Source organism: Oncorhynchus masou, chromosome 16, assembly GCF_036934945.1.
Source record: "Oncorhynchus masou masou isolate Uvic2021 chromosome 16, UVic_Omas_1.1, whole genome shotgun sequence".
NCBI classification, from domain to species: domain Eukaryota; kingdom Metazoa; phylum Chordata; class Actinopteri; order Salmoniformes; family Salmonidae; genus Oncorhynchus; species Oncorhynchus masou.
This window is the reverse complement of record NC_088227.1, coordinates 10864973-10887617: the sequence shown is the minus strand read 5'-3', so window position 1 is coordinate 10887617 and position 22645 is coordinate 10864973. Positions and strand designations below refer to the sequence as shown.

Sequence of the window (22645 nt, the reverse complement as noted above, 5' to 3'; positions counted from 1 at the left end):
ATATTGATGTGCAAAAGAATAGAAAAGTAAATAAATAAAAACAGTATGGAGATGAGGTAGGTATAATTGGGTGGGCTATTTACCGATAAGACTATGTACAGCTGCAGCGATCGGTTAGCTGCTCAGATAGCAGATGTTTGAAGTTGGTGAGGGAGATATAAGTCTCCAGCTTCAGCGATTTCTGCAATTCGTTCCAGCCACAGGCAGCAGAAAACTGGAACGAAAGGCGGCCAAATGAGGTGTTGGCTTTAGGGATGATCAGTGAGATACACCTGCTGGAGCGCGTGCTACGGGTGGGTGTTGCAATCGTGACCAGGGAACTGAGATAAGGCGGAGCTTTACCTAGCATGGACTTGTAGATGACCTGGAACCAGTGGGTCTGGCGACGAATATGGAGCGAGGGCCAGCCGACTAGTGCATACAAGTCGCAGTGGTGGGTGGTATAAGGTGCTTTAGTGACAAAACGGATGGCACTGTGATAAACTGCATCCAGTTTGCTGAGTAGAGTGTTGGAAACTATTTTGTAGATGACGTCGCCGAAGTCGAGGATCGGTAGGATAGTCAGTTTTACTAGGGTAAGTTTGGCGGCATGAGTGAAGGAGGCTTTGTTGCGGAATAGAAAGCCGATTCTGGATTTGATTTTCGATTGGAGATGTTTGATATGAGTCTGGAAGGAGAGTTTACAGTCAAGCCAGACACCTAGGTACTTATAGATGTCCACATATTCAAGGTCGGAACCATCCAGGGTGGTGATACTAGTCAGGCGTGCAGGTGCAGGCAGCGAACGGTTGAAAAGCATACATTTGGTTTTACTAGCGTTTAAGAGCAGTTGGAGGCCACGGAAGGAGTGTTGTATGGCATTGAAGCTTGTTTGGAGGTTAGATAGCACAGTGTCCAAGGACGGGCCGGAAGTATATAGAATGGTGTCGTCTGCATAGAGGTGGATCAGGGAATCGCCGGCAGCAAGAGCAACATCATTGATATATACAGAGAAAAGAGTCGGCCCGAGAATTGAACCCTGTGGCACCCCCATAGAGACTGCCAGAGGACCAGACAGCATGCCCTCCGATTTGACACACTGCACTCTGTCTACAAAGTAGTTGGTGAACCAGGCAAGGCAGTCATCAGAGAAACCAAGGCTACTGAGTCTGCCGATAAGAATATGGTGATTGACAGAGTCGAAAGCCTTGGCAAGGTCGATGAAGACGGCTGCACAGTACTGTCTTTTATCAATGGCCGTTATGATATCGTTTAGTACCTTGAGCGTGGCTGAGGTGCACCCGTGACCGGCTCGGAAACCCGATTGCACAGCGGAGAAGGTACGGTGTGATTCGAGATGGTCGGTGACCTGTTTGTTGACTTGGCTTTCGAAGACCTTAGATAGGCAGGGCAGGATGGATATAGGTCTGTAACAGTTTGGGTCCAGGGTGTCTCCCCCTTTGAAGAGGGGGATGACTGCGGCAGCTTTCCAATCCTTGGGGATCTCAGACGATATGAAAGAGAGGTTGAACAGGCTGGTAATAGGGGCTGCGACAATGGCGGCGGATAGTTTCAGAAATAGAGGGTCCAGATTGTCAAGCCCAGCTGATTTGTACGGGTCAAGGTTTTGCAGCTCTTTCAGAACATCTGCTATCTGGATTTGGGTAAAGGAGAACCTGGAGAGGCTTGGGCGAGTAGCTGTGGGGGGGGGGATCTGTTGGCCGAGGTTGGAGTAGCCAGGCGGAAGGCATGGCCAGCCGTTGAGAAATGCTTGTTGAAGTTTTCGATAATCATGGATTTATCGGTGGTGACCGTGTTACCTAGCCTCAGTGCAGTGGGCAGCTGGGAGGAGGTGCTCTTGTTCTCCATGGACTTCACAGTGTCCCAGAACTTTTTGGAGTTGGAGCTACAGGATGCAAATTTCTGCCTGAAGAAACTGGCCTTAGCTTTCCTGACTGACTGAGTGTATTGGTTCCTGACTTCCCTGTACAGTTGCATATCACGGGGACTATTCGATGCTATTGCAGTCCGCCACAGGATGTTTTTGTGCTGGTCGAGGGCAGTCAGGTCTGGAGTGAACCAAGGGCTATATCTGTTCTTAGTTCTGCATTTTTTGAACGGAGCATGCTTATCTAAAATGGTGAGGAAGTTACTTTTAAAGAATAACCAGGCATCCTCAACTGACGGGATGAGGTCAATGTCCTTCCAGGATACCCGGGCCAGGTTGATTAGAAAGGCCTGCTCACAGAAGTGTTTTAGGGAGCGTTTGACAGTGATGAGGGGTGGTCGTTTGACTGCGGCTCCGTAGCGGATACAGGCAATGAGGCAGTGATCGCTGAGATCCTGGTTGAAGATGGCGGAGGTGTATTTGGAGGGCCAGTTGGTCAGGATGACGTCTATGAGGGTGCCCTTGTTTAGAGATTTGGGGTTGTATCTGGTGGGTTCCTTGATGATTTGTGTGAGATTGATGGCATCTAGCTTAGATTGTAGGACTGCCGGGGTGTTAAGCATATCCCAGTTTAGGTCACCTAACAGAACAAACTCTGAAGCTAGATGGGGACGATCAATTCACAAATGGTGTCCAGGGCACAGCTGGAAGCTGAGGAAGGTCGGTAGCAGGCGGCAACAGTGAGAGACTTATTTCTGGAGAGAGTAATTTTTAAGATTAGTAGTTTGAACTGTTTGGGTATGGACCTGGAAAGTATGACATTACTTTGCAGGCTCTCTCTGCAGTAGACTGCAACTCCTCCCCCTTTGGCAGTTCTATCTTGACGAAAAATGTTATAGTTGGGTATGGATATCTCAGAATTTTTGGGGGCCTTCCTGAGCCAGGATTCAGAGACGGCAAGGACATCAGGGTTAGCAGAGTGTGCTAAAGCAGTGAGTAAAACAAACCTAGGGAGGAGGCTTCTGATGTTGACATGCATGAAACCAAGGCTTTTTCGATCACAGAAGTCCACAAATGAGGATGCCTGGGGACATGCAGGGCCTGGGTTTACCTCCACATCACCCACGGAACAGAGGAGGAGTAGTATGAGGGTGCGGCTAAAGGCTATCAAAACTGGTCGCCTAGAGCGGTGGGGACAGAGAATAAAAGGGGCAGATTTCTGGGCATGGTGGAATATATTCAGGGCATAATGCGCAGACAGGGGTATGGTGGGGTGCGGGTACAGCGGAGGTAAGCCCAGGCACCGGGTGATGATGAGAGAGGTTGCATCTCTGGACATGCTAGTTGTAATTAGTGAGGTCAACGCATATGTGGGAGGTGGGACAAAGGGGGTGCCAGGGGTATGAAGAGTGGAACTAGGGGCTCCATTGTAAACTAAAACAATGATAACTAACCTGAACAACAGTATACAAGGCATATTGACATTTGAGAGAGACATATAGGGAAGCATACAGTAATCACAGGTGTTGAATTGGGAGAGCTAGCTAAAACAGTAGGTGAGACAACAACAGCTAATCAGCTAGCACAACAACAGCAGGTAAAATGGTGTTGACTAGGCAGGGAGGGTCGGATTAACTACACACAGATCCTGAGTGCGGCTGGGGCCGACAGATAAAACATAAACAAGCAGAATGGAGTACCGTGATTAATGGACAGTCCAGCATGCATCAGCTATGTAGCCAGGTGATCAGTGTCCAGGGGGCAGCGGTGGATGGGGCAGGGAAACAGAAGGTGCAGAGGGTAAAGCCGCTAGCAGTGGCTAACCATGGCTAAATAGCTTGTAGCTAGTTAGCTTCTTGAGGTTCTTGAATGTGTTCTAAAAATTAAAAATAACAGCAGATTCCGTATCACATTGGGTGAGGCAGGTTACCGGGAGGTATAATCGAATTAAAAATCGAAAAGAGATTGAAAGTAAATATGGGTCTAGTGAGTGGTTGGGCTGGCTGGGGACGCGGCGATTCAGACAGTTAGCAGGCCTGTGCTAACAAGCTAACAGTTAGTAGGTCGGGGCTAAACAAGCTAGCAGTTAGCAGACAGGGGCTGAGCAAGCTAGCAGTTAGCAGGCCAAATTAGCAAACAAGCAGATAGCAAGGGGTTGAGTCTGTTTATGCCTCTTCATGCGGTGACATCGATAGACCGGTCGTGGGTCCTGATATTGTAGCCCAGGAGTATGCTTCGGTGGTAGCACAGGAGCTCTGGCCGGGCTAGCTTCAAGCTCAGTGGATGGAAACGCCAGGAGTAATCATCCGGGGTTGCGGTTAGCTAGTTAGCTAGTTGTGAAGATCCAGATGAGAATGTTCCGTTTGTGGTGGGAATCCGGGGATAAAAATAAAAATACAAATAATTGGTCCGTTATGCTCTGGTTAGAGTCGCGTTGTTCGAACTGGCGAGAGCTTTCCGAGCTAAAGGTTAGCTGAAGACCGCTAGCAATGGTTTGCTGACTGGTAGCTGGTAGTTAGCTGGCTTGCTTCAGTTGAGGGGTTCCGGGTCCAAAGTAAATATATATACTTTAGAAAAAAAGCAGATCCACGCTACATTGGGTGAGGCGGGTTGCAGGAGAGTATTTAGATGTTGAGGTTTCGCAAAATGTTTTAAAAGATATGTGAAGAAGAATATGTTTAAAAATAAAAACGATAAAAAACTATATATACAAGGGACACGACACGACAGGACGTCCGACTGCTACGCCATCTTGGCTGTGTGACCCACTGAAGAGATGAGTCTTCAGTAAAAACTTAAAGGTTGAGACCGAGTTTGCGTCTCTGACATGGGTAGGCAGACCGTTCCATAAAAATGGAGCTCGATAGGAGAAAGCCCTGCCTCCAGCTGTTTGCTTAGAAATTCTAGGGACAATTAGGAGGCCTGCGTCTTGTGACCGTAGCGTACGTGTAGGTATGTACGGCAGGACCAAATCAGAGAGATAGGTAGGAGCAAGCCCATGTAATGCTTTGTAGGTTAGCAGTAAAACCTTGAAATCAGCCCTTGCTTTGACAGGAAGCCAGTGTAGAGAGGCTAGCACTGGAGTAATATGATCAAATTTTTTGGTTCTAGTCAGGATTCTAGCAGCCGTATTTAGCACTGACTGAAGTTTATTTAGTGCTTTATCCGGGTAGCCGGAAAGTAGAGCATTGCAGTAGTCTAACCTAGAAGTGACAAAAGCATGGATTAATTTTTCTGCATCATTTTTGGACAGAAAGTTTCTGATTTTTGCAATGTTACGTAGATGGAAAAAAGCTGTCCTTGAAATGGTCTTAATATGTTCTTCAAAAGAGAGATCAGGGTCCAGAGTAACGCCGAGGTCCTTCACAATTTATTTGAGACGACTGTACAACCATTAAGATTAATTGTCAGATTCAACAGAAGATATCTTTGTTTCTTGGGACCTAGAACAAGCATCTCTGTTTTGTCCGAGTTTAAAGTAGAAAGCCATCCACTTCCTTATGTCTGAAACACATGCTTCGAGCAAGTGCAATTTTGGGGATTCACCATGTTTCATTGAAATGTACAGCTGTGTGTCATCCGCATAGCAGTGAAAGATAACATTATGTTTTCGAATAACATCCCCAAGAGGTAAAATATATAGTGAAAACAATAGTGGTCCTAAAACGGAACCTTGAGGAACACCGAAATTTACAGTTGATTTGTCAGAGGACAAACCATTCCCAGAGACAAACTGATATCTTTCCGACAGATAAGATCTAAACCAGGCCAGAACTTGTCCGTGTAGACCAATTTGGGTTTCCAATCTCTCCAAAAGAATGTGGTGATCGATGGTATCAAAAGCAGCACTAAGGTCTAGGAGCACGAGGACAGATGCAGAGCCTCGGTCCGATGCCATTAAAATGTCATTTACCACCTTCACAGGTGCCGTTTCCGTGCTACGATGGGGTCTAAAACCAGACTGAAGCATTTTGTATACATTGTTTGTCTTCAGGAAGGCAATAAGGTGCTGGGAACAGTGGGTTAACTGCCTGTTCAGGGGCAGAACGACAGATTTGTACCTTGTCAGCTCGGGGGTTTGAACTCGCAACCTTCCGGTTACTAGTCCAACGCTCTAACCACTAGGCTACCCTGCCGCCCCCTAGAGGCCATGATTATTTTCATCATTGTGTCAAGAGATATAGTACTAAAACACTTGAGCGTCTCTCTTGATCCTAGGTCCTAGGACCTAAGTATTTGGCAAGTCCTTAGAATAGACCATAGAAATATATTAGAATGGCATGCTAATTCTTGGACAGCTGAAGTTGTTCCAAAGATTTGTATGCTCCTTTTTCTACCACGCCGTGAAAAAATATTTGGCCCCTTTCTAATTTTCACCTCTTTTGCATATTTTTGATACGGAATGTTATCAGATCTTCAAGTAAAACCTAATATTAGATAGAGGGAACCTTACTGATCAAATATCCCAATTGCATACTTATTTCATTTATTTCATTAACAATGTTATGCAACACCCAATGCCCCTATGTGAAAAACTAATTCTCCCCTTACACTCAACTGGTTGTGTCACATTTAGGTGCAACGACTCCAACCAAACGTTTCCTGTAGTTGTTGATCAGTCTCTCAAGTTGTGGAGGAAATTTTGGCCCACTCTTCCATGCATATCTGCTTTAACTCAGCAACAATTGTGGGTTTTCAAGCATTAACTGCTCATTTCAAGTCCTGCCACAACATCTCAATTGGGATTAGGTCTGGACTTTGACTAGGCCATTCCAAAACTTAAAATATGTTGCTTCTATTTTTATGTAGAATTGATTGTGTGTTTTGGGTTATTGTCTTTCTACATGAACAATCTGTTCATTTAGGAGGTATACATTTTTCTAGGTAACAAGAATTGTAACCAAATCTTTGCTTGTTTTGAGGAAAGAACAGGGCTCCGGGCAGCCGAGCGGAAATGGAGGAAAACTCGCCTCCCTGCGGACCTGGCATCCTTTCACTCCCTCCTCTCTACATTTTCCTCCTCTGTCTCTGCTGCTAAAGCCACTTTCTACCACTCTAAATTCCAAGCATCTGCCTCTAACCCTAGGAAGCTCTTTGCCACCTTCTCCTCCCTCCTGAATCCTCCTCCCCCTCCCCCCTCCCTCTCTGCAGATGACTTCGTCAACCATTTTGAAAAGAAGGTCGACGACATTCGATCCTCGTTTGCTAAGTCAAACGACACCGCTGGTTCTGCTCACACTGCCCTACCCTGTGCTCTGACCTCTTTCTCCCCTCTCTCTCCAGATGAAATCTCGCTTCTTGTGACGGCCGGCCGCCCAACAACCTGCCCGCTTGACCCTATCCCCTCCTCTCTTCTCCAGACCATTTCCGGAGACCTTCTCCCTTACCTCACCTCGCTCATCAACTCATCCCTGACCGCTGGCTACGTCCCTTCCGTCTTCAAGAGAGCGAGAGTTGCACCCCTTCTGAAAAAACCTACACTCGATCCCTCCGATGTCAACAACTACAGACCAGTATCCCTTCTTTCTTTTCTCTCCAAAACTCTTGAACGTGCCGTCCTTGGCCAGCTCTCCCGCTATCTCTCTCAGAATGACCTTCTTGATCCAAATCAGTCAGGTTTCAAGACTAGTCATTCAACTGAGACTGCTCTTCTCTGTATCACGGAGGCGCTCCGCACTGCTAAAGCTAACTCTCTCTCCTCTGCTCTCATCCTTCTAGACCTATCGGCTGCCTTCGATACTGTGAACCATCAGATCCTCCTCTCCACCCTCTCCGAGTTGGGCATCTCCGGCGCGGCCCACGCTTGGATTGCGTCCTACCTGACAGGTCGCTCCTACCAGGTGGCGTGGCGAGAATCTGTCTCCTCACCACGCGCTCTCACCACTGGTGTCCCCCAGGGCTCTGTTCTAGGCCCTCTCCTATTCTCGCTATACACCAAGTCACTTGGCTCTGTCATAACCTCACATGGTCTCTCCTATCATTGCTATGCAGATGACACACAATTAATCTTCTCCTTTCCCCTTTCTGATGACCAGGTGGCGAATCGCATCTCTGCATGTCTGGCAGACATATCAGTGTGGATGACGGATCACCACCTCAAGCTGAACCTCGGCAAGACGGAGCTGCTCTTCCTCCCGGGGAAGGACTGCCCGTTCCATGATCTCGCCATCACGGTTGACAACTCCATTGTGTCCTCCTCCCAGAGCGCTAAGAACCTTGGCGTGATCCTGGACAACACCCTGTCGTTCTCAACTAACATCAAGGCGGTGGCCCGTTCCTGTAGGTTCATGCTCTACAACATCCGCAGAGTACGACCCTGCCTCACACAGGAAGCGGCGCAGGTCCTAATCCAGGCACTTGTCATCTCCCGTCTGGATTACTGCAACTCGCTGTTGGCTGGGCTCCCTGCCTGTGCCATTAAACCCCTACAACTCATCCAGAACGCCGCAGCCCGTCTGGTGTTCAACCTTCCCAAGTTCTCGCACGTCACCCCGCTCCTCCGCTCTCTCCACTGGCTTCCAGTTGAAGCTCGCATCCGCTACAAGACCATGGTGCTTGCCTACGGAGCTGTGAGGGGAACGGCACCACAGTACCTCCAGGCTCTGATCAGGCCCTACACCCAAACAAGGGCACTGCGTTCATCCACCTCTGGCCTGCTCGCCTCCCTACCACTGAGGAAGTACAGTTCCCGCTCAGCCCAGTCAAAACTGTTCGCTGCTCATTGCTTTCCTATTAGAAACATACACAAGAATACCAAAAGTATGTGGACACCTACTTGTTGAACATATCATTCCAAAATCATGGGCATTAATATGGAGTTGTCCCCCCCCCCCTTCTGGGGACTCCCGAATAGTGCAGCAGTCTAACGCACTGCATCACTACAGACCCTAGTTCGATCTCCGGGCTGTATCACAACCGGCCGTGATCAGGAGTCCCATAGGGCTGGGCACAATTGGCCCAGCATCGTCTTGGTTAGAGTTTGGCCGGTGTAGGCCGTCATTGTAAATAAGAATATGTTCTTAACTGGCTTGCCTAGCTAAATTAAGGTTAAAAAAAAGACAGACAATTTGCTGCTATACCAGCCTCCACTCTTCTGGGAAGGTTTTTCACTGAACATTGCTGTGGTGACTTGCACTTATGTGTCCACTGACCTAATGGTTTTAGCATTTAGTCCTACTCCAATTTATAACTTTAGTCTGGATTCAGACTTCAACTATCAGTCACGAGCATTAATGATGTCGGGCACTGATGTTGGGCGATTAGGCCTGGCTCGCAGTCGGTGTTCCATTTCATCCCAAAGGTGTTCGATGGGGTTGAAGTCAGGGCTCTGTGCAGGCCAGTCAAGTTCTTCCACACCAATCTCGGCAAACCATTTCTGTATGGACCTCGCTTTGTGCACGGGGGCATTGTCATGCTGAAACAGGAAAGGGCCTTCCCCAAACACAAAGTTGGAATCACAGAATCATCTAAAATGTCATTTTATGCAGTATTGTTAAGATGACTCTTCACTGGAGCTAAGGGGCCTACCCCAAACCATGAAAAACAGCCCCAGACCATTATTCCTCCTCCCCAAAACTTTACAGTTGGCACTACACATTCAGGAAGGTATCGTTCGCCAGGCATCCGCCAAACCCAGATTGGTCCGTCGGACTGCCAGATGTGAAGTGTGATTCATCACTCCAGAGAACGGATTTACACTGCTCCAGAGTCCAATGGCGGTGAGCTTTACACCACTATAGCCGACACTTGGCATTGCACATGGTGATCTTAGGCTTCTGTGTGGCTGCTCGGCCATGGAAACCCATTTCATGATGCTCCAGACTAACAGTTATTGTGCTGATGTTGCTTCCACTCAGTTTGGAACTCGGTAGTGAGTGTTACAACCGAGGACAGATGATTTTTACACACTACATGCTTCAACAGTCGGAGGTCCCATTCTGTGTGCTTGTGTTGCCAGCCACTTTGCAGCTGAACCATTGTTTCTCCTAGACGTTTCCAATTCACAATAACAGCACTTACCGGGGCAGCTCTAGCAGGGCAGAAATTTGACGAACTTACTTGTTGGAAATGTGGCATCCTATGACACTGCCACGTTGAAAGTCACTGATCTCTTCAGTAAGGCCATTCTACTGCCAATGTTTTGTCTATGGAGATTGCATGGCTGTATGCTCAATTTTATACACCTTTCTGCAACAGGTGTGGCTGAAATAGCTGAATTCACTAATTTGAAGGGGTGTCCACATACTTTTGAATATATAGTTTATCTTATTATGTCCTCATTGTCACCTCACTCTCACTGAAACCCTGTTGTAACCTGTGTCTGAGAATAACTCATCAGACATCCACTATTATGTCAAATTACATCAGTCAAATTTACGTTATAAATATATTTATGTGGATAAGGGAAGGGTGAAGTCCCTTAGCCTCTCTGGGATCGTTTGGGATGCTAGCGTCCCACCTCGCCAACAGCCAGTGAAATTGCAGGGTGCCAAATTCAAAACAACAGAAATCTCATAATTAAAATTACTCAACCACACAAGTATTTTACACCATTTTAAAGATACACTTCTCGTTAATCTATCCACAGTGTCTGATTTCAAAAAGGCTTTTCTGCGAAAGCAGGACATATGTTACGTTATGTTATGTTACGTCAACAGCTAGTCACAGAAAGCATTCAGCCATTTTCCAACCAAAGAGAGGTGTCACAAAAGCCGAAATATAGATAGAATTAATCACTAACCTTTGATGATCTTCTTCAGATGACACTCCCAGGACTCAATGTTACACAACACATGTATGTTTTGTTCGATCAAGTTCATATTTATATCCAAAAACCTCAGTTTACATTGGCGCCATGTTCAGAAATGCCTCCAAAACATCCGGAGAAATTGCAGAGAGCCACATCAAATAACAGAAATACTCATCATAAACTTGATGAAAGATACATGTTTCACGTAGAATTAAAGATAAACTTGTTCTTAATGCAACCGCTGTGTCAGATTTCAAAAAAGCTTTACCGCAAATGCACAATATTCAATCATCTGACAACAGCGTTCAGCAAATAAAAGCAAGCCATAAAACCTGCCATATTGTGGAGTCAACAAAAGTAATAAATAGCATTATAAATCTTCACTTACCTTTGCTGATCTTCGTCGGAATGCACTCCCAGGACTCCCACTTCCACAAGAAATGTTCGTTTTGTTCGATTACGTCCATATTTATGTCTAAATACCTCCGTTTTGTTCACGCGTTTAGTTCACTACTCCAAAGGCATGATGCGCTAGCGCAAAATCCAGACGAAAAGTCAAAAGAGTTCCATTACAGTTTGTAGAAACATGTCAAATGATGTTTACAATCAATAATAATATTCCAACCGGACAATAGCGTATTCATTACAGAGGAAAAAGAAGGAACGGCGTCTCCGCGTGACCGCGCAGTCAACAATTGATTGCCCTCACCCTAGTCCACTTGTTGAAACAGCTCTTATTCAACACCCTTCCACAATAGAAGCCTCAAACAACTTTCTAAAGACTGTTGATATCTGATGGAAGCCTTGGGAAGTGCAATCTGGCCCCACAGACACAGCATATTGGATAGGCAATCACTTAAATGAAACTACAAACCTCAGATTTCCCACTTCCATGTTGGATTTGTCTCAAGTTTTCGCCTGCCATATGAGTTATGTTATACTCACAGACATCATTCAGACAGTTTTAGAAACTTCAGAGTGTTTTCTATCCAATACTACTAATACTTTGCATATATTAGCATCTGGGACAGAGTAGCAGGTACCTTATTCATCCAAGTTACCCAATACTGCCCCCCTGTCACCAAGAAGCTTTAGACATGTTAGCCATAGCATGAGTCAGATGTGAGTCACTACCCTGTCAATTCAGGGGCAGAAAGGTTGACTATTTAATACTATTCAGACAGTGGAACATAAATGGTGCCATCTGATTGACATATTAAAGTGCCCTCTCATTTTCACATTGGCTCAAGTCTGTAAGAACTGTGGGTGGGTGCTGTGTCCACAGATTAAAGTCCTAGAACAGAAAGTAGAAGGCATTATTTTATACTAAATCAATCTGCGTGGTATTGTAACTGTGTCCACTCACACACACATGCATTCTTACAAACACACACACACACATGACCCCTGACATACAGTATATGGAACAGTGGAGGAAGTTATACATGCTGTGTCATTGTGTGATTCTATTTTTAGACTGGAATATCAAATTGTTCCTAGAAAGGGGAACTTGCCTTGCAGTATTATTGAAACTCAGACAGGAAATTACTGTACAAAGTTAACATGAATTGTTTTTAATTGGTCATAGCAAGGATCATGGAGCTTTGATTTAGAATTTTAGGAACCCTCATATTTAACCCCTTTTTTAGGCACTAAACTACTTCCTTAAATGTTTTTAGCTGGTACCGGGCTACCTTCAGGCAAGTCTTGTGAGGCTTGTGGTCATGCTACAGAGCTACGTGTTCGTGAGAGAGTCTCGTCTTTCCATAGAGGGGTGATAATAGTAATAGTTGTAGGCCAAACCGTTCGGGTGCTACAGACACTTTCGTGATAAGACTGATTTTCAGCATGTCTCCTGGTCTGACAAACACAGCTTTAGCTCTCCCACCTTTCACCGCAGATGCGGAAGGATGACATTGGCAGATGCAGTGGATTGAGACGCCACCCATACAAACAGATATCTTAAATAGACTGATTTTTATGGGGATTTTGGATTATGCTAATTAGATTTCCACGGGGGCACAGACATCAACTCTAGGGCTTTTTAATAAGACTGAACAGCAAAATGAGGCAGTAACACAAAACTGACTGGAAAAACGAATGTGACTAATGTAACAATTAATGACTACTGAAACTACCAAATCAGTTGAATATAAGAAGTGATCCCACAAATGACGTCCCATAAATAGATAGTTGAAGTCTGAATCCAGACTATTGTTTTACGTTGGAGTAAGCCTAAATGTTAAAATCATTAGGTCAGTGGAAACATCATAAGGGCACTATCTTTGCAAACAAGCATATGTGGTACCTTGAGCAATGCATATGCTTGTGTAATAGTTAAGCAAGGAAGTAGCTTTTACAACTGCAAACCGATAGAGGGCAATGTAGAGAGATTAAGGCTTCGAAGGTGATAGAAATGGTGCTCATGGAAACCATAGTAAACACAGAACAGAGAATTGGCTGAAGGAAGGATGTTACAACATTTTACTATAGCAAATTAGCAAGGACTTCCTATATTTTTGGCAGGGGGGGTCCTTATAAAAATCTAATCAAAACTCATGATAACATTATGAAATATGACTCAAATCCTCCCCAGAAAAAGCATATTGTGTCCTTAGCCTAGTTTCAGTATTGTGGCACTTTACTTGTCAGAGAGATGTTCTGTTACACAGATAGAGGACTGTGCCTGTTGTCATGACTCCTGGCGGTGTGACGCACACCCTCACTTTACATCAGACAGCAGGGTGTGTGCGTGTGTGTGTGTACAGTGTCATCACACCCAGTATCGCCCCACAGATGTGTGAATGCTTGCTGTTAGTGGTTACGGTTGCTATGTTGTTAAAATCATCTGTCCCTGTGCAAACATGAAGTTTTCAGTTGATATGGCAGGGTGCGGCTATCCCAGGTAGACAGTATAGAGTTTATAAACGCTGTCACGCAAGGTAAGGCCAGCAGGGATGTTATGCAAGGTGAGAAGTTTCCCTCTGTGGTGATATCCCCCTCACACATTCACATCCTTAGACTGGGTCAAACGTCAAGCATGATGTAAATACCAAAGATGTTTGCATAACCTACATCTTCACAACATCTCTCAATAGTGTTGTTTTAGGGAAACCCTTTTGATTTCCAAGGGAATGTCATGTAATATTACATTAGGTATTTGCAGCACATCAAGGGTAACTCCAGTAGGCTATATCCCATGAAGGAACATGCAGCAGTGTCAGTTTCATTGTGGGGTTATGTACACCACGCCCCTGTTTTTTTTTTATTCTGCAGTCAGAGAGTCCCTGTGGAATCATCTGTCTCCCAACTCTATCTGATTCACCAAAGACATGTGAACTATGCAACTAGAGGAAATATTTCCCACACTGGACTTGTGTTCTGTATTCCTACATGAAGGCTGCAAACATCCCTCCAACATGGTATCCCAACCTGGATAAAACCTGACCATATGGAGAATACATTTGCATTGTATTATCTGTTTATGCTTGCAGATACGCATTTTATCCATGTATGATAGCATATGAGATCAGGTGAGGTGCAGAACTGTAATAGTACAATAATAAATAGGGTAAACTAATATGATATTTCACACACTGGTTGACCTTCAATTTACATTCCATGGAACACCTGCATGCATAGTTATCAAAATACTAGTCTGTCCTGTATACAGTCAAAATCTGCAAAATGTGCTGAACAATTATGTAATTTCCCTCAATTACCTCGTTATGACACATTAATTCCCCAAGTGAAAAGGGATTTATTCTAGAACCTGTCAAAGGCACCCGTTTGTCTCTCATTCATTTATCTCATTCATTGAAGTTATTTCTGTCTGCATCACAGGTAGATTTTGATGTCTAATAGGAAACTACAAGTTTTCATTCTTACTCTGAGTCTGTGAGGCTAATTCGAGGGGGAATTTTTCTCATAAAAGCCCAGTCTATGAGTTTCCCTGCTAGTTGTGTCGAGATAACTCAACGTGGAAATCCCCCATTCTTTGTCTCCTCCCCATAGAGCATTAAACCCACTGGCGCCTCCCTCCAACACACACTCCAAATCCAAACTTGAGAGAGAACAGAGAAGTGAGTCGACTTATCAGTCAGTTAGTCTATTCACTATGGATGTTACAGTTTCAAACCACAAACAAATGGATTATAACTATGATGATATGGAATCGAAGCACGGGAAAATGGTACCTTGCCAAGAAGACCGTTTTGATAGCGGCCTGGATTCTCTAAAAGAGGATGAATATGGTAACCTTGTGAAGGAGCTGGAGGAATTGAGAGTGGCCAATGTCGAAGTCTTGGCAAACCCCTGCAGTAATGAACCCTGGAGGAAAACAGTGACCGAGGACGGCGACACGTAAGTTCACTTTTATCTTTGGTTAATGTTGCATTTAAAAGGGACGTAGGCCTATAGGCCTACTGCAAGTGCAGAAAGGCAAATTTAAATATTCTATTATAATCTAAAGCAATGTTATAAGAATACAGCATTTTATGCAAAATCGTATGCTTTCATAAAGTATACAAAACTTACAGATATGCTCATGTTATCAAGATGCTGTAAAATTAAGCAGCTGATAGTCATAATTTGCAAGTTAACAAAATGACTATTGGACTCAGTTGTATGATGAGTATGTACTTTGCCTTAGAGCTGCGCCTAGGCGGTGCTAAAGTCAGCTCTGCGCAATTAGGAAAGTCCCTGACGAGATGCCAGGAATGATAATGCATCAGATGTGTCAAGCCGCAACTGGTGGAAATAACCCTAAAAAAATCCTTTATTGCGCAAGGCTCTAGTGTTAGCGCTTTGTTCAACCACTTCCTATGCGCCATGCATATCTGAATCACAGCCTTTTTTTAACTTTTATTTTCCCCTCCTCCACACAGGTTTCTCCACCTGGCCATTATTCATGAAGCCACAGAACAAGCCGAGCGTATGATCAAACTGTCACACAATGATAATATATTACTGGACGCACAAAACAATCAGAGACAGGTAATTATTGATGACCAATGGGGAAATAGATAATTGATCAATTAAAAAACATACCTCCTTCGTTAATTAAAACAATTAATTGGTTGATAAACAACTGTCTTATTGAACAAGTGGTCATCACGACACATATAGTTATTAACTGTTATGAACAAGCCATCTAAATGGTGGTACTTACACCTGAAAACGATATCTAACCACCTAATTCTTCTCTCAGACTGCGCTCCACCTGGCAGTAATCACAGAACAGCCCCATCTTGTAGAGAGGCTACTGAAGGCCGGGTGTGACCCGCGGTTAGTAGACGACAGTGGGAACACCGCCCTCCACATCGCCTGTAAGAAGGGCTCTCTCACCTCCTTCAGTGTGATCACCCAAAACTGCCTCCGCCACCTCAGTTACATCCTCACCTTCCCCAACTACAGCGGACACAACTGCCTCCACCTTGCCTCCATTAATGGATACCTCTCCATGGTGGAGAGTCTGGTTCAGCTTGGTGCCGACATCAATGCACAGGTATGTTCATCACACAGGTATTCTGTTGCCAATAATCAAGTATCCCCATTGATGATTGAACACCTAAATGTATTCTCAAACCAAAAAAAACTAACGTTTGGTGTATTTTTGTTTCCCCTCAGGAACAATGTAGCGGTCGTACAGCGCTCCACCTGGCTGTAGACCTCCAGAACCTATCCCTGGTCCACCGGCTCCTCTCCCTGGGGGCTGACGTCAACAGTGTGACATATGGGGGCTACACGCCGTACCAGCTGACCTACGGGCGTCAGAACACTGAGATCTGCCACCAGCTGTATGAGAAGACAGACCAGGAGCTCAGAGAGCTGCCTGAGAGCGAATCAGAAGAGAGCGAGGAGGAGTGCATGTCTGATGATGAACAGGTGAGAAGCTAACAACAGCTACACTGGTCTCACTTGTAAAAGAGATTTGATCTCTATATAAACAAAGGTTAAATTAATTAAAAACTGCAGTACTAGAGAGAGGGGGGAAAGGCTCTATCTGTTCAAGTGGATTGACTATTGACTAACAAATACATCTTTTTTTCTATTTAAATGAGTTGAGTTTACAGAATCGTTGTTTCTTTTTTTCTACACAGATGTACGATGACATTACATTCGGGCAGAATTGAAGTGGTCGCATCACATGGTGACGTGAAGTCAAGTCGATGAAGCTGCTCCGGGCCAGTCCAGTCAAAGCACAGTGGGAACTCCAGGTCCCAGAAGCCTTCGGGAGAGCCGCCTAGAGTCGGCAGACAGAAAAGGCGACAGAGAGACAAGACTGAAGATGCCGTTTGGTCGGGATGGAAGTCTGGTGTTCTGTGAAGATCAAATGCACCGGAACACATAATATGACCCCTGACCTCAGAGAATTCTCCTATTTTCATGTATATATCAGTAATATATTGTAAATACACAGAGATATTTTTATACTTGTGAATGTTTTTATTAAATGTGAGTGAAACACTATTGAAAATAATGAATAAAATATGCATCTATAAATGGATTTTCACTGCTTTATTTCCTACTCTTACGCACTGTGGTTTTGGTTCATTTCCTGTGACACGATGATTATTTCAGCAAACTGTCTCACAGTACAGTCCTGAATTTCCTGTTACACTCTAGTAATTCTCCATGGCCCTTTTTACACAGTAATATACAGTATCAAACCATCTCAATAAACTGCCTCACATAGCCAACATTACTCACATAGAAAATCCCACACAAGGCCAGTGGTGTAAAGTAATTATGTAGAAATACTTGAAAGTTGTTTTTTTGGCGTATCAGTACTTTACTATTTATTTATATTTTTGACAACTTTCACTAAAGAAAATAATATACTTTTTACAACATACATTTTCCCTGACATCCAAAAGTGCTAGTTACATTTTGAATGATTAGTAGGACAGGAAAACGGGTCAAAGGAACATTCCAAAATGCAACTGCCTCTGATCTGGCGGACTCACTAAACACAAATGTTTCATTTGTAAATTATGTGTGAGTGTTGGAATGTGACCCTGGCTATCCACACATTTAAAAAAAAAAACAAGAACACGGTTTCATCTAGTTTGCTTAATAAAAGGAATTTAAAATTATTTATACTTTTAATTTTGATACTTAAGGATGTTGTGGCATTTACATTTACTTTCGATACTTAAGTATATGTAACACCAAATACGTTTTAACTTTTACTCAAGTAGTATTTTACTGGTTGACTTTCACTTGAGTCATATTCAATTAAGATATCTTTACTTTTACTCAAGTATGAAAACATGGTACTTTTTCCCACCACTTGCAAGACAAGTGAATTCCCCTTCCCCCACATAACACACACAGGACTTGTAATAAATAAATAATATATATTCCATTTATATCCAAAGCACCAGTAATGCGTGCACACATTTTACGTATGGCTAGTCCTGGGAATCAAACCCACTATCCTGGTGTTGCAAATGCCATGCTCTACCAACGGAGCTACAGAGGACCAGTCTGGGGTTACTTGGTTGGGGTGGGGTCATCAGATCTGTGAGTCACATTTTTAAAACTCCCTCCCGGATTGGATGTGTAAGAGGAGTTTTATACAAAACATTACAGAAGCACCACTGAATCAGTCTGGGTAGGCATGGGAAGAGCCGACTCATTCTGTAGAAAACCTACTGTTCACCAATCTGGGAATTATTGAAATTTACCAGACTGGATTACCCATGCTTATTATTTGTATTACCAGAAGCAGTAATGACTACTGGGAAACCCTGAGAGCTAAAAGTATAAAACAGGACAAGGCTAAATTTCAGCTGACTTAGCATTACCCCAGGTTTCCAATTGGTGACAGATTTTCATACGAATATTCTAAAATCCGCAGCTCTCCCTTCAGCAACCCTTGCTCCCAGTTGCACATCTGAAAAACACTATTATAGTCCATCAGTGGTAGAAAAAGACATGATCGTTGGACTACTGGCAGTGTAAAATGGACCCTATAATTACTGTGGGTCATAAACATCAGTTGGCCTATAGACCTCTGGATTCTCAGGGGATTTCCCAAGGAATCTGACTCAGCCTCACCCAAGGACGCAACAGTACCTATGCATGTGATCTGTTCATACCCTCTGGAATTAGAACTAACATGACGAGTCAACAAAACACTAATCCTGAGACTTTGGATTAATCTTTTGCCTCTGTAATCTAAACTGCATTCGATATGTGACGTTTTCCAATAGGCAAATATCCCATCTAGTTCACTTATTGATAATACATTTATCTGGAAGCCATTCAACCTTTACCCGCTATGCATTCAGGTATGTAAACACCTTTTACTGACATCTCATATCACATAAATACTGCACTCTTTTCTCAAAACGGTTTGCCTTGTGATTGTCGCCTGAGGTGCATTTTCAACCAAATTTATTTTTGACTTTCTGAAAGTGGAGAATGCATAGAAATGATAGGAGCTAAACAGGACACAACCAGTTGACTGATTGTAGTAAAGAACCTTTACCACAGCTCTGCAGTATGACGTGGTTCTGCTCATTTAATCACAACAGGAAGTCAATGTTCTACTCTGCAGAAATGTTCAAAACTTTCCCAGTTTCTAAATCTGTCTCAGTCAGGTCACCTCCTTTAAAAGAGAGAATAGGATCTTAAGCACTTACAAACATATTGTAGAAATGCACTTACACATTTGAAACACGTCCTACGAATTGCAATTTATTTATATGTTGTATGTAACATACGAAATGGATGACGTAGTACACAACTGTGCAACATTTCCTGAACTCTCGTGAGTACTACTTTCAGAATTACTAGCGAAAACATATACAAAACCTCTGGAACAGACCTTTAACAAGATAAAAAGTCAAATTTGTACTAGGTCATATAACGAAGGCCTGGTGCACAGAATTCAGTCAAATCTGTGGGTCACACATGGAGCACTGATTTAAAAAGAAAAATATTGTCATACTCCTACAGTCTGTCACTAGTACCTGAGAGAAAATGCCGGGACAGGTTAAGAGATCTAACTGAAAATAAATAAATAAAAAATATAAGAATTTACTAGAAACATTTTTAATGGAACAGGGGGTAAAATACAAGGATAACACCATTCTTCAACAGGGGGACTACAAATCCCATCATTCAACATCTCTCTCTGGGACTCCGTAGTCTTTCTGGGCTCAGTCTCTCTCCGCTAGGGACACCAGGTGGATGTCCACCTCAGACTCAGTCAGAATCCTGCAGTTATAAAGAAATACAGATTCAAATTCCCAACTATGAACTTCGCAAAAACCCAATTCTGGCAGTACATTAGTGGGACAGACCAATATAACACCACACCTAAAGTGTACCACTTTTACACATTTTCTAAACAACAAAGGTCTTACTGTATTTTATATGGGGCCTAATGATGCTAAGTGAGAGTGTTCAGAGCAGAGTGGTGCTTCACCTGAACTTAGGATCCTCTGTTGTGATGACTCCTATCTCCAGCTCAGAGGGCTTGAAATCAATTGACAGAACTGTTGACAGACAGGTGATGGCAGTCTGAAGAGGGAGGCAGAAGGAGAGAGATACAATTAAACCACTTGCAATCACATCTACTGTTTTTGCAGAGGGGAGAAACAAATGCTGACCGTAGAACATTTCACTTTGTAGTTAATTTCATTGTATCACTAAACGTTGTACTCTATATACACAGTTAGCGGAGTGGAAGGGGTTTTCTACCTCAACAGTTTCTTTAAAGGTCCAGTCGAGTTTCTTTTTGACTTTCTTCTCCAGGAAGCTGGTGGCCTCTGTCTGTTTGACCCCTGCAGCAGTGGCCTTGAACCCACAATAGTAGCCTGCAGGGTCACACTTGTACACCTGGGGACCACACTCCTCATCCACACCTATCACTATCATGCCTGAAAAACAGAAGAAAGGAAAGACAGGATACTGGTCAAGGAGAACATTTTGTTTGTGCAGAAGATAATCTAAGAGTTGTAAACGCTATCAGGGAAAGATGCATTGGCATTGTCTTTCTATAATTATCTGAATTAAAATTAGGAGTACAACACGGCTCATTACAATTCCATGCTTTTGACTGCCTAGTATGTAGAACTTGTGCTTCAAATTTCAGTTCCAACACATATAAATCCAGTGATAGTGAACATGAATAAACATGTACTTACAGCATCCCAGCGGCCTCATCTCAGCATTCTGTGTGTACACCTGAGAGATGTCAGCAATCCTCTTACACAGCATGTCCACTGGGATCTCATAACCATACTTGTACTTCCAGTTGGCTGCCTCGTAGCGCGCTCTCTGAACCTGGGACTTGCTGTCCGCTGGAGGAGAGAAGAGTCAAGCAGTTAGAGCCAGAACTGGGAATTGGCAATTTCAATGTAGGCCTTAATGTTATGCACATGGAAGGAGGAAGAGTACTTTTTTTAGTAAGAGTTGAATTATATGAGTTGGGATACAAGTAAAAGTGAAGTTGTTAATAAGAGTTGGCTTTGACCATCGTAGCAGTTTACCAAGTAGTCTTGCTAAGGCATTGTGTATCCTACTCCTACCTGTCATCCCTGACATCACACAGCCAATGTTCTCCGTTATCCTGAACAGGTGAGTGACTGTGGAGGCATCCAACAGCTTGTCCTAGTACAGACAAAACAAGGTAACATCCTTTTTAAGGATCAAATTGTTGGAGTAAGTTAGTACTCCACTTGCGAAAAGCCTAAAACTACGAGGTAAACGGGCATGGTTTTACAGCTGAACTTACCGGTACTTTCTTCTGTGTGACGACGACTGCGCAGTCTTTACCTCTGACTGCTACTGATGTGAGACCACCTTGGTTTATGGCCTTGAAAGCATATTCTGTGTAAAACACAACAGGGTTATTCAGAACATGATCGGATCAGTGCATGGGTCGGCAGGGTAGCCTAGTGGTTAGAGCGTTGGACTAGCTGACAAGGTACAAGTCTGTCGTCCAAATGTTACTAGGCCATCATTGAAAACTGACTTGCCTAGTTAAATAAAGGCCAAAAGCACTTCAGATAACAGCACACCTCTGATACCATAGAATTAGGAATCACAGTACTAATAGGATCTATCTAATAGGATCTCTATGTCTGACCAATGATTATACACAATTGTATCTGACACCCATTCTTCCTTCACGTTGAGATTTACTAAGATGGCCTCGCGAGACTTCCCAGCTTGCTAACAACATACTGTGGTTAGCTAGATTCCCTCATTAGCAACTAGCTAGCTGCACTCACGTCTACAATTACCACAATAAAGCAACATGTTTTCAGTCGCTATCTAGTACAAATGACAATTTCATGTTGAGTGAGTAGGTAGCTAGCTAGTTATTTTAATGGTGTTTCTTATCAGGTGTTAGCCTAGCAAACTGAGCATTCTGCTTATTGTGCGGATATCTAACGTTAGCTAGCTACATTAGTAGTTGGGGGCAGTCAAACTAAATTTCGAAACTTAAAACTGCATGCAGAATTTGAATATGTTAAATTAAAAAAATGACTATAGACGTAATGCAAGTTAGCTAGTTATCAACTTATTAGCGTTAGCTACTTAGCTAGGAACAATGACAGAGCATTTACCAAGCTGGGTACAATATTGTGTGCATGCAAATGGAAATATACCGTACTAACCAACTTGGTAGAGTCTACCCTCTGGAGAGAAGATAGTGATGTGACGATCAAAACCTGCACTTGAGCCCCGGGACATCTTGGTTGGAATTTGGTTAGCTAAGAAGTGAAAAATATGTTGTAAACACAATCTCACTTCATGCATAAATGAACCAGCATTTCATCAATACTAAAAGTACTTCCGGATCACGGAATTTCAGAAACGTTCGAAATAAACGTCCCCCGTGTAATGGTAGTAAGGTGTCATTAACCAATATTTATTCATGATGTATGATAAATAATCCTCTAAACATGAACATTGATTCATATTTAAGTGACATTTGCATTAAATGTGGGTTTTTAAAACATGTTCCAAGGTCAAATAAATGCCCCCAATTCAAATCACAATGTATG

General features: G+C 43.5%; 2 protein-coding genes across 2 annotated transcripts; one reads left to right on the top strand and one right to left on the bottom strand.

Moving 5' to 3' along the window:
• Positions 1-14654: 14654 nt before the first annotated feature.
• LOC135557457 (NF-kappa-B inhibitor alpha-like) lies at positions 14655-17124 on the top strand. Its single transcript, XM_064990721.1, has 5 exons — positions 14655-14978; positions 15503-15611; positions 15826-16122; positions 16245-16502; positions 16718-17124. Exons 1-5 carry the CDS (start codon positions 14734-14736, stop codon positions 16748-16750), a joined length of 942 nt encoding a protein of 313 aa, XP_064846793.1. The 5' UTR covers positions 14655-14733; the 3' UTR covers positions 16751-17124.
• A 2178-nt stretch (positions 17125-19302) lies between these two features.
• Positions 19303-22444, bottom strand: LOC135557458 (proteasome subunit alpha type-6). Its single transcript, XM_064990723.1, has 7 exons — positions 22256-22444; positions 21367-21461; positions 21161-21242; positions 20777-20932; positions 20331-20509; positions 20056-20150; positions 19303-19844 (listed from the first exon to the last, which is right to left on the bottom strand). Exons 1-7 carry the CDS (start codon positions 22395-22397, stop codon positions 19787-19789), a joined length of 807 nt encoding a protein of 268 aa, XP_064846795.1. The 5' UTR covers positions 22398-22444; the 3' UTR covers positions 19303-19786.
• Between the last annotated feature and the right edge of the window lie 201 nt (positions 22445-22645).